At 40.8% G+C, this 11899-nt stretch overlaps 1 protein-coding gene across 1 annotated transcript; it reads right to left on the reverse strand.

The window, feature by feature from the left end:
* Positions 1 to 574: 574 nt before the first annotated feature.
* On the reverse strand, positions 575 to 1525 carry LOC109254169 (olfactory receptor 24). The gene has a single exon (XM_019427865.2). The coding sequence runs from the start codon at positions 1523 to 1525 to the stop codon at positions 575 to 577; it is 951 nt and encodes a 316-aa protein (XP_019283410.2).
* Positions 1526 to 11899: the final 10374 nt, after the last annotated feature.

The raw sequence follows: 11899 nt of genomic DNA on the forward strand, positions 1-11899 counted from the left end.
TGATCTTTTCACATACTGGGTTTTTTTTTTTTCCTTTTTCTGATACTCTTTCTCCTCATATTTTCCTGAAAAACATCATCTTATCCTTTGAGGTGCAGAATCATCTCTCCTAGGAAACCTTCCCTGATTCCCCCTTCCAGACTCTGTTGGGTGTTCCTACTCTGTCCTATCCTTGCCCTCATGTGCGTATTTCATTCTATTATAGTTAGTGCCCAGTATCTTCTCCCACATGCAACTATAAACTCCACCACTCCATGGCCAGCACCTACATCAAGTCCAGAATACATACTTAAATATCTGTGGAGAGCTAACTTGATTTTGAATCAGGACAAATCCAATCTGGTAGGGCTAGACTGATCTTCCTGGGAAGGCAACATCAGACATATCCAAAAGGACTCTTACTGGTCCCAGTAATTGAGAACATAGTAATAGGGCCATCTTGAGATTTCCTTTTAAAGTTCTGCAATTCAAAATCCAAAGTGGCTGTTTTCCCAAACTGTGCAATTCCATACTTGTGTCCAAGACCCTAGATGTTGAGATCCTACTTCCTGGAAGTTTCCAGGTGTCCTTGTGGTCAGGAAGATGAAGTGATCTTTCTGTTGACAAGCTTCCTCAGGGCCCCCTTCAGATCTCTGTTCCTCAAGCTATAGATAAAGGGGTTCAGCATGGGGGTGACTGTAGTGTACATCACAGCAGAGGCTTTCTCCTTCACAGCTGTGCGGACAGAGGAGGGACACAGATAGACCCCGATGGTGGTCCCATAGAAGAGAGCAACCACAGAGAGGTGGGAGCTGCAGGTGGAAAAGGCTTTCTTCCTGCCTCCTGCAGAAGGGACTTTCATGATGGCCACAATGATGCGAGCATAGGATGCCAGGATGCAGATAAAAGGTGTGGCTATCACCAGCCCAGCCACAATGAGCACAAAGATCTTGTTCACAGACGTGTCAGTGCAAGAAAGCCTGAGAAGGGGAGTGAGGTCACAGAAGTAGTGAGGTAGCTCATTGTTCCCACAGAAAACCAGACGAGCCATCAGGAGGATATGAGTGAGGGAGATGAAGCAGGAAAACACCCATGGGCCACCTGCCAGCAGGCCACAGAGGCGTGGGCTCATGATGGCGGTATAGTGTAAGGGGTGACATATAGCCACAAACCTGTCATAAGCCATCACGGCAATCAGGACACTGTCAACGATGCCAAAGAAATGGAAAAAGTACATCTGGGTCAGGCAGCAGGCATAGGAGATTGACTTGCTCCTGATTTGGATGTTCACCAGCATCTTGGGGACTGTGTTGGTGGCCAGGCAGAAATCAACCAAAGATAGGTTAGCTAAGAAGAAGTACATGGGGGTGTGGAGGTGGGAGTCTGAGCTGATGGCCAGGATGATGAGCAGGTTCCCCAGTACTGTGACCACATACATGCAGAGGAACAGAGCGAAGAGGAGGGTCTCCTGCTCTGGAGTTTCTGAAAGCCCCAGGAGGATGAATTCTAATGCACTGGTTCGGTTCCTTGGTTCCATGGGTATCATTTCTCTGGAGGTGTTGAAAGGGGAAGTTACATGCATACTACAGAAATGATTCTGGAAGATCACATGAGATTGCAACCAATTTCCCATCCAGACTACGTATAACATGTTACATCTTGAACCGTTGATGAAAAGTTTACGGCAACTCATATGTCAAGGTTTGGTAGTAGGACCCTCCCATGGATATTCCCATTTCAGAGAAAGATTAAGAGTATACCATACATGAAAACTTACTGAAAAAACTACTAAGGGATTTACTTCAGGATAAAACAAATTGAATTAAAAATAAGCAATATCCAGGAAGCAATGAACAGCCAAGCAATTTGTTTATATGCAGAAAAAATAAAATGTTGAATTTTAAGATAATAATAAGGGATGCCTGGGTGGCTCAGTCAGTTAAGCATCCAACCTCAGCTCAGGTCATGATCTCGTGGTTTGTGGGTTCGAGCCCTGTGTCAGGCTCTGTGCTGACAGCTCAGAACCTGGAGCCTGTTTCAGATTCTGTGTGTGTGTGTGTGTGTGTGTGTGTATGTGTGTGTGTCTGCCCCTCTCCTGCTTGTGCTCTCTCTCTCTCAAAAATAAATAAATAAACTTAAAAATATTTAAAATCATAATAAGAGGGAGGAGGAGGAGGAGGAGGAGGAGGAGGAGGAGGAGGAGGAGGAGGAGGAAGAGAAGAAAAAAGGAAGAAGAAAATGTATGAAAAAGATGGAGTAAGATATTAGGTAACGATTACATATACTCAAGAGGAGGAATTAAAATAACAGTTGAAAGGTTCTGTATTGAGTTGCAGGAAAAGAGAAATATTGAGTATTTTGGACTTTCTACATGATTTAAGTTTCGGTGTAACCACTAAAATAATGGATACAGAATTTATAATTTGTAAGTTATAGTAGGGACACAACAGAATTGAAGAGATTTTGATCAAACTACTTTAAGTCAGGAAAGGAAATATAAAGAAGTAAAAAAAAAATCACAAAATATATAAGTAATTACAAGTGTTAAATGACTCTGTGTGTGTGTGTGTGTGTGTGTGTGTGTGTGTGTGTGTGTGCATAAAAACTGAGTGCTTTTTAAAAAAAAAATTCAAGTCAGTTAACATACAGTATAGTGTTGGTTTCAGGAGTAGAACCTAGTGATTCATCACTTATGTATAACAGCCAGTGCTCATCCCAACAGGTACCCTCCTTAATGCCCATCACCCACTTAGCCCATCCCCCTCAAACTCCCCTTCAGCAACCCTCAGTTCATTCTCTATATTCAAGAAGCTCCTATGGTTTGCCTCCCTCTGTTTTTATCTTTGTTTATTTTTCATTCCCTTCCCCTATGTTCATCTGTTTTGTTTTTTAAACTCACATAAATCATATGATATTTGTCTTTCTCTGACTTATTTCACTTAGCATAATACATTCAAGTTCCAGCCACATTGTTGCAAATGGCAAGATTTCATTCTTTTTGATCACCGAGTAATATTTCATTGTATATGTATGCCACTGTGTATATATATATCTTCTTTATCCATTCATCAGTCAATGCATAAATGTTTAAATGGCTTTAACTAATCTTTAAAAACAGAAAATCCCAAATTGGACAAAGGAACAAAATTCTATTATCTCATGTGTACAAGAGATATACCTAAACTGTAATGACACAGAAAGGTTGGCTATAAAGGAATAATACAAGTATATGAAGAAATACTAACCCAAATGAAGATGAGTAGTTTACTGATAAGATGTACTTAAGGCAAAGACATTAAAAGAGATAAAGTCATTATATAATAATAAAAGGAACAATTCACCAGAAAAGGAAAAAAAAACCCCAAATAACTCCTAATATACACTTAATAGCATAGACTTACAATATATAAAGAAAAAAGCTAACAGAAATGTAAGGAAAAAATGATAAATCATATCATATTAAGATATTTTGTCATATCTTTTTTAGTAATTGATAGACTAGGGGGGTAAAATTTTGGTAAGGGTATAGAAAATTTGAACAATGCAATTAACCAGCTTGATTTGAGCACTACATTAAATTATTAGAGAATCCACATTTTCAAGGACATATATCTGTAAAAACTAGGCCATAAAGCAAATCTTAATAGCAGAGAATACATATCAAACAGAGCCTGTTCAATTATCATAATGTAATAAAGTTAGAAATCACTAATAACAGATAATCAACTTCTTCCTACATGTTTGGAAATATTAAAAGCACATTTTAAAATAATGTATGCATCAAAGAAGACATCACCATTGAAACCAGTAATATTTATAGTTTTTTTTAAAAACCTAACTATCTATATCCATATAAATATAGATACACACAATGGAATATTACACAGCCTTTTAAAAGGATGAGATCTTCCCATTTGCAACAATATGGGCGGACCTAGGGTGTATCATGCTAAGTGAAATAAGTCAAACAAAGACAAATGCCATATGATTTCACTCATGTGTGAAATCTTAAAAAAGACAAATGAACAGGGGCGCCTGGGTGGTTCAGTCAGTTGAGTGTCCGACTTTGGCTCAGGTCATGATCTCACAGTTCGTGGGTTCAAACCCCACGTCGGGCTCTGTGCTGACAGCTCAGACCCTTGGAGCCTGCTTTGGATTCTGTGTCTCCTTCTAGCTCTCTCTGCCCCTCTCACACTCTGTCTCTCTCTCTCTCTCTCTCTCTCTCTCTCCCAAAAATAAATAAAATTTTTAAAAATTAAAAAAAAGACAAATGAACAAACAAAAAGCAAAATCAGAACTCTAAACACAGAGAACAAACTGATGGTTGCCAGAGGGAAGGGTGGGGGGAATCAGCAAAATGGGTGAATGGGAGCGGGAGATACTAGCTTCCAGTTATGGAATGAATTAAATCACAGGAATAAAAGGCACAGCATAGGGAATACAGTCAATGATGTAACAGCATCGTATGGTGACAGATGGTGGCTACACCAGTGGTGAGAATAACATAATGTCTAGAGAAGTTGAATCCCTATGTTGTGTACCTGACACTAACATAACACTGTGTATCAACTATACTAAAAAAACCTACCTCATCAAAGGAGATGCAGCTAAACCAGTACGTAGAGGTAAATTCATGTTCTTAAAAGCACAATGTAGAAAAGAAAGCTTGAAACTTTAAAACTATTGAAAGTCATAAGAGAAGACTTACACACCTGGACAGATTACATGATCATATGTGCTCAGTTCATAATCCTGTATCCCTTTAATGACCATTTTCTGGGTGATGTCAGAATGGTTTTCTATCCCCCACAAAGAACACCAAGTCTGACGATTACCCATCAACGAGAGTATGTGTGTACGAGTTCGGGGTCCAGCGGGGAAGTTCCAGCACACAACTGGAGCAAAATCAACCTGAGGTTTGGCACTTTGAAGGGGGTAAGAAGGAAAGCTTCACTTCAGCAATATCACACATCCCTCAAGGCAGCACAGCTCAGTGCCAAGGAAATACCCTCAGCCCTTGATTTTTCCCATGGGGGAAAGTGAGAGTGTGTGAGTGAATGTCTGAGCACCCCCAGCTGTACAGGATGCTGACAAAGAGACCCACCTTTTTCTCACCCCATACAGAACACTGAGGTGAGCTTCATGACTGAGGGAAGGGAGAGGCTGGGAGCAGAGCAGGGAGGGCTTGGAATGCATTGAAGGGACACAGATCCTGCTAATGATTCCACAGATTCCATCAGGAAGCCAGCCCACACACCACTGGGAATGCCTCTCACCTGTTGACCCTCCCAAGTCTCCAGCAGGTACTCCCAGTGCTATGTGTGCCTCACCCAGGAACACCAACCAAGCCATGGCTGGCTCCCTGTGCATGTATGCCTCCAAGGGCAGCAAGTGTGGGCACTTGCAGAGGGCTAGTGGGCAAGTGTAGAAAACCAGTCCAACTCTGAGGAACTGAGAGAAAGCACACAAACTTGGGCATTTCAGGGCACCGCTCTAAGGAAAATAAAATGAAGGCTGTCAGCCCCTGGCCTGGCTTTTCAGAATCAAGAGAAGGCAAACAATCTTAAGAATGTCCCCTCCACCCACTGTAGGAAACAAGAAGTGTGAAGCAGGTGTATTTATTGAAAAAGTCTAAGAATCCATTGAAGAGCCTAAGAATCCCTGGGAGGGTTAAAAGAGAGATTTTTCTCCCAAAGCCAGTCTTTAAAGATTGGAGGAGGTAACTGCTTCTTCATATGTGAAAAGCATCAATGCATGATTTCAGGGAACATTAAAAATCAACAAAACATGACACAACCAAAGGTACACAATAATTTTCTAGTAAGTGACACCAAAGAAATGTAGATCTATGATCTGCCTGATAAAGAATTAAAAATAGATGTCTTAAGGAAGCTCAATGAGCTATAGAAAGATAATTCAATAAAATAAGGAAAAAAATCATGCATATGATCTTATATATAGAAATTCCTAAAAAACCACACACACACACACACACACACACACACACACACACAAACACACACACACACACTGTTGGAACTAATAAATGAGTCAGTAAAGTTGCAGGATATGAAATAAATACACAAAAATTAGTTGCATTTCTATACACTAACAATGAACTATCTGAAAAAGAAATAATTAAAACAATCCCATTTACAATAGCATCCAAAACAAGTAAAACACTTAGGAATAAATTTAACCAAAAAGGTGGAAGATCTATATACAAAAAACTATAAAGCACTGATGAAGGAAATTGGAGAAGACACAAATACATGGAAAGATACCCTGTGTTCACCAATTGTAATAATTAATATTGTGAAATTGTTCATTCTACTCAAAGTGAGCTACAGATTCAATACAATCACTATCAAAATTCCAGTGGCATTTTTCACAGAAATAAAGGACACAATCCTAAAGTTTGTATGCAACCACAAAAGACCCCCCGCCCGCAAAAAAAACACAAAGCAATCCTGAGAAAGAACAAAGCTGGAGGCATCACATTTCCTGACTTCAACTGTATTACAAAGCTCTAGTAATCGAAACAGTATGGTACCAGCATAAAAACAGACATAGAGATCAGTGGAATAGAATAAAGAGTCAGAAATTAATCTATACACAGACGGTGAACTGATTTTTTACAAGGGTGCCCAGAACACACAATGGAGAAAGGATGGTCTCTTCAATAAATGGTGTTGTGGGAACTGAATATTCACATGCAAAAGAATGAACGCAGACTCCTATCTTACACCACTCACAAAAAATAACTCAAAATGCACTGAAGACATAAATATAAGATCTGAACCCATAAAACTCCTAGAAGAGAACCATGGGGAAAAGCTCCTTGATATTGGTTTTAGCAATTTTTTTTTAAAATAAATGACACCAAAAGCATAGGAAACAAAAGCAAAAATCAACAGGCAAGACTATAGCAAAAGGAAACAATCAACCAAAGGAAAAGCCAACCTATGGAATGGGGGATAATATCTGCAAACCATATATTTGATGGAGGATATATCCAAAATATGTAAGGAACTTACACCACTCAATAGCAAAAATACAAATAATCTGATTAAAATGGGAAAAGAAACTGAATAGACATTTCCCTAAAGAAGAGATACAAATGTCCAACAGGTACATGAAAAGGTGTTCAATATCAGGGAAACACAAATAAAAATCACAATGAGATATCACCTCACACCTTTTAGATGGCTTTTACCAAAAAGACAATATATAATAACTGTTGGTGATGATATGGAGTAAAGGGAATCCTTGTACACTTTTTGTAGAAGGGTACATTGGTGTGGCCACTTTGGAAAAGAGTGTGGAGGTTCCTCAAAACATTAAGATAGAGGGGCACCTGGGTGGCTTAGTTGGTTGACTTTGGCTCAGATTATGATCTCATGGTTCATGAGTTTGAGCCCCGCTTTGGGCTTGCTGCTGTCAGTGCAGAGCCTGCTTTGGATCCTCTGTCCCCCTTTGTCTTTCTCCTCCCCCACTTGCACTCTGTCTCTCAAAAATAAATAAAAAATCAAAAAAATTAAGACAGAACTATCATATGATCCAGCAATCCTTCTTCTGGGTATGTATCTGAAGGAAACCAAATCAGTATCTCAAATGGATATCTGCTCTCCCAGGTTCATTGTAGCATTATTCACAATAGCCAAGATGTGGAAACAACCTAAGTGTCCATCAATGGGGACTGAATAGAGAAGCTGTAGGATATACATAAAATTCAGCCACAAGAACAAAGGAAATCTTGTCATTTGTGACAACATGGATGAACCCAGAGGACTTTATGCTAGGTGGAAATATTCCAGCCAGAGAAAGACAAATATTGTATGATCTCACTTATATGGGGAATTTTTTAAAAAGTCAGACTCATAGAAACAGCCAGTAGAATGGTGGTTAGTTCCCAGGGGCTTGGGGAACTAGGGAGCTACTGGTCAAATGGTATAAGCTTACAGGCAGAAGATGAGTAAGATTTGGGTATCTAATGTGCACCAATACCATATTATATACTTGAAATTTGCTGAGGGGGTAGATCTTAAGTGTTCTCACTTTGGCTCTCTTTTCCTTAACAGTTTTGGTCCCACGATCCTCTGGAGATTCTGCTAAACTATAGGCCTTCCCCCACCCCCCACCCCCGAAAATATATACCTTGACATTACTTCGCATACTATTTCAGGGTTTTCATAAACCGTCCTCAGCTCCAAGTTAGGATCCAAGTTTTCAAAACTTTCTTTGTAGAGGGTCTGCTAGTTTTCAGAGGTGATTCTCAGACTTAAAACTCCAGGCTTCCGACACCCAGACCTGAGTTGCTGCCTGCCAACTCATCTGGAAAATTTGCATGAATGTAGAGTGGAATGATGGGAAGCATGCAGATAATTGGATCCAGATGGACTAGAATTAAAACCCTGGCTTCTAAACCAAGTGACTAGTAACTTCTCTAAACTTCTTTTTCTGTATCTTTATACACTTGGGAGAAATAATATCCACCTCTGAGTTTTCTTAGAAGCTGAAGTGAGGTAGCCCATGATAAGTGACCAAAGCAGTGCTCAGCATCACAGTATGGTCTCAGTCAACATCAGGCAGCGTCACCTGATATGTCAAGGAAGGACTTTGAAAAGAGAAACACCTAGATGGTTCCTGGGCTCACCACCTGGTAGCTAAGTGACCTTGAGTGAATTGCCTAACCACTAAAACCTCGCTGTCTCTGTCAAAAGGGAATGATGGTAATGGTCGAGGATTAAATGAGACATGCACATAAAATTATCTACAGTGTCTGACACAGAATAGAATGGTTATAATAAGCAGTGATAGCCCTTTCTTTTCCATCCTGCATGGCAAGTTCATTAGATAAAAAAATAAAGTCTATTTTCTGCTAGAGCCTCTCTTTCTGTGAATGAAATCACCGTCCTTCTAGACAACTGTGACCGAAACTGACTCTTCCTCCCTCATTGCTTCCACTGCCAAAGCCAATTCATCAATGAGCCACCACATCTTCCAGAAGTTGAACGTTCCATTCTTCTAGTCGTTTTCCATCTACCTCCTCCTCCTGCCATTACTTGAGAGTAAATCAAGGCTTCCATTAGTTCTGGGTTGCCTTAATCCAAGTTCTGGTTCTTAGTTAGTCCTTATGCATCCATTCTCCGTCTTCCAAACCATCCTGAAGTCACTGCCAGATAAATTCTCATGAAGTATACCTGTGACCATATCACTTTTATTCACTTTCCCATTCATTCACTCATTTATTCTACCAATTCCATCAACAATTATTGATTGGGCTGAGTGGTGGGACAAAGATGTGAAAAGACACAGACCTTGCCCTCCTAAGACATGAGAGCAGAGACTGTATGTCTGTTCATTTTTGCACCCAGCATCTTATCCGAGATATAGGAGGCATAAACACAATTGCTCAATATGTGCATGATTAAATAATAATTTTCTTTTATTTTGAGTGCCTCCAATAATGCCAGACCCTGCCCTTAAGTTCTTTGCCAATTTGCTACTCACAACAACCCACTGAGGCGGGTTCTGTTTCACATATAAGGAAATGGAGACACAAGGAGATTAAGAAAATCAAATGGTGTCTCAAAGACAGCAGGTCGCAGAGCTAAACCAAACAGTCTGAATCTAGAGCCTATACTCTTGATCTCTGTATTTCAAGAATCTGAAGTGAATGGATAAATTCACAGTTTAATAAAGGAAACAGACTCGAGAGGCATTTATCAAATTATGCGGAAATGGACATAATAGAAAATTGCCCTGAGAATTATAAAAGTACTCAGGAAATGCAGCTGAATCAGGCAGTGATCCCTGGAAATTCTGCCATCTACACAAAAGACTTTACGAAACACTGTTGTCCACTAAACAAAATCCAAATGTTTACCTTCACATGAAAGAAATCTGATTCTCTGGCAAACCTGTATGTCTTGCTGTATTTACTACTGCCCTCCTAAAATTATGTTTTATACCAGATTGGAGGGGGGAGGGTAACCAATATGCAAATCCCCCTCACCACCCCTCATTCCCCGTCATTTCCTGTCTCCATGTTTCTTCAGATTTCATATTACCTAATGAATCCCTAGTATGTGCCAAGCACTATAGTAGACATACTACATATATGACATGTTGTCCTAACAACAAACTGTGAGGAAGGGATTATGCTCCCCTTTTTACAAATGAGATGATTGAGGCCCAGCATGGAGAATTCTGTGAGGCTCCCACAGTTATTAAATGAGCTTGGTTCCAGTGCGTGTCCACCTGAGTCCAAAACTCACAGCCCTCCTACTGAGCCACGCTGCCCTTCTGCATTCTCTCTTTCTGGCTTTCCCTGGCCCCCGTACCATCCTCCACCAAATTCTCACTCACTTATTCTGCCACTTGCTGTTTTTCCACAACTCTTGGGAAAAGTTTAAGTCTCTGGAACTGGAAGTCTCACATGCTCCCTAATCATCTTAATGAAGTTCCACTCAAGGAAGCACACAGCTTGTATCCCACATGGAGCCCCAGAGCTTGGTGTCCAGGGTTTCTCAGTTGGGCAAGATTAGGGATTTCCAATGACTTCAGAAGCTCAGTGATGGAAATAACTCAAACTCCAACAGAGCCTGGTGGAAACACTTTCTTCTTTGAGATACTCAAGTGGGCTTGGGAAAGCAGGTCCACATACTAAGATTATGCTTCATTCTTGTTGCAGGAGAAGTGAGACTCCTTATACTTAAAGTCTCCAGTTCAAAGAATTGTCTGCCTAAAGAAACAGTTATCATTGAGCTACTGAATTTGAAAACCTCAAGAGTTTCAATGACTATTTTTTTTAAATAACCCAAACAACATGAATTAAAGTTTCAATTTAGTTTTCTTTTTTTTTTTATTTTTTTTAACGTTTTTTTATTTTTGAGACAGAGAGAGACAAAGCATGAATGGGGGAGGGTCAGAGAGAGGGAGACACAGAATCTGAAACAGGGTCCAGGCTCTGAGCTGTCAGCACAGAGCCCGACGCGGGGCTCGAACTCACGGACTGCGAGATCATGACCTGAGCCAAAGTCAGCTGCTTAACCGACTGAGCCACCCAGGCGCCCCACTGAGTAATTTTTTTTAAATAAAATTTATAGATTCATTTAAAAAAGATAATGCTACAAATCATGGGCTTTGGAAAGGGCTTGCTTAGCATCACAGCCGGACTACATTGAGCAGATGCATGGGTGGTCACTGGATTCAGGCTTGTGACCTAGGTGCTATCTAGAGCCCGGTAGAATCATTCACTCTCTGAGGACACAGTGTCTGTCCTCTCTTTCTACCGTGTGCATTCTCTCCAAGGGCTCTCAAGCTCTTGCTCGCTCTTGCGTGCGCTCTCTCTCTCTCTCTCTCTCTCTCTGTCACTCTCTCCTCCTACCCTCCAAGACCACTTACTGGACTATCTTTTCTCTTCTTGACATGATCACTGAGGCATGAGTCAAACTTGGCTCAGTTTCCTCCCTGGTGACAGTCAATAAAGAGCCTGGTTCTGTTGCCCAAAGAGGACCGGATCCTGGAGACAAAGAGGATGCCTCACAGAGGCACAGGTAGGTATCCACCTGGCCCAAAGAAGACAAGCTAGGGTGGGGATGAATTGTAAGAACAGAGGGAATATTTACAATTTCTGGGCCAATGAGAAGTCAATTCCCAAGGCTCCTTGTTAGACAAATTGTCCAATTTCACGTCTGTTCCCTGAATACCTCAGTTTCCTGTGGGGGCTGGGATATGGAAGTAGGACGCCTGAATTGACTATTTCAGGTCTTTAGGAGGCAACTGGGTGCAAGTTGTAGGTTTACCAATGGCTCTTCACCCTCTCCTTGGGGATCTCTCCAAGGTCAAGGGCTTCCCCTAGAGGAGGTGACCACTCTTCTTTGAAGCCAGTGTTCCTCATCAGCTCAAGAACCAA

Source organism: Panthera pardus, unplaced genomic scaffold, assembly GCF_024362965.1.
Source record: "Panthera pardus isolate Hobbes unplaced genomic scaffold, ASM2436296v1 HiC_scaffold_8, whole genome shotgun sequence".
NCBI lineage: Eukaryota > Metazoa > Chordata > Mammalia > Carnivora > Felidae > Panthera > Panthera pardus.

Bases quoted from the DNA above. Each gene is read 5' to 3' on its own strand.
- LOC109254169 (XM_019427865.2), bottom strand. From the start codon at position 1,525: ATGATACCCATGGAACCAAGGAACCGAACCAGTGCATTAGAATTCATC.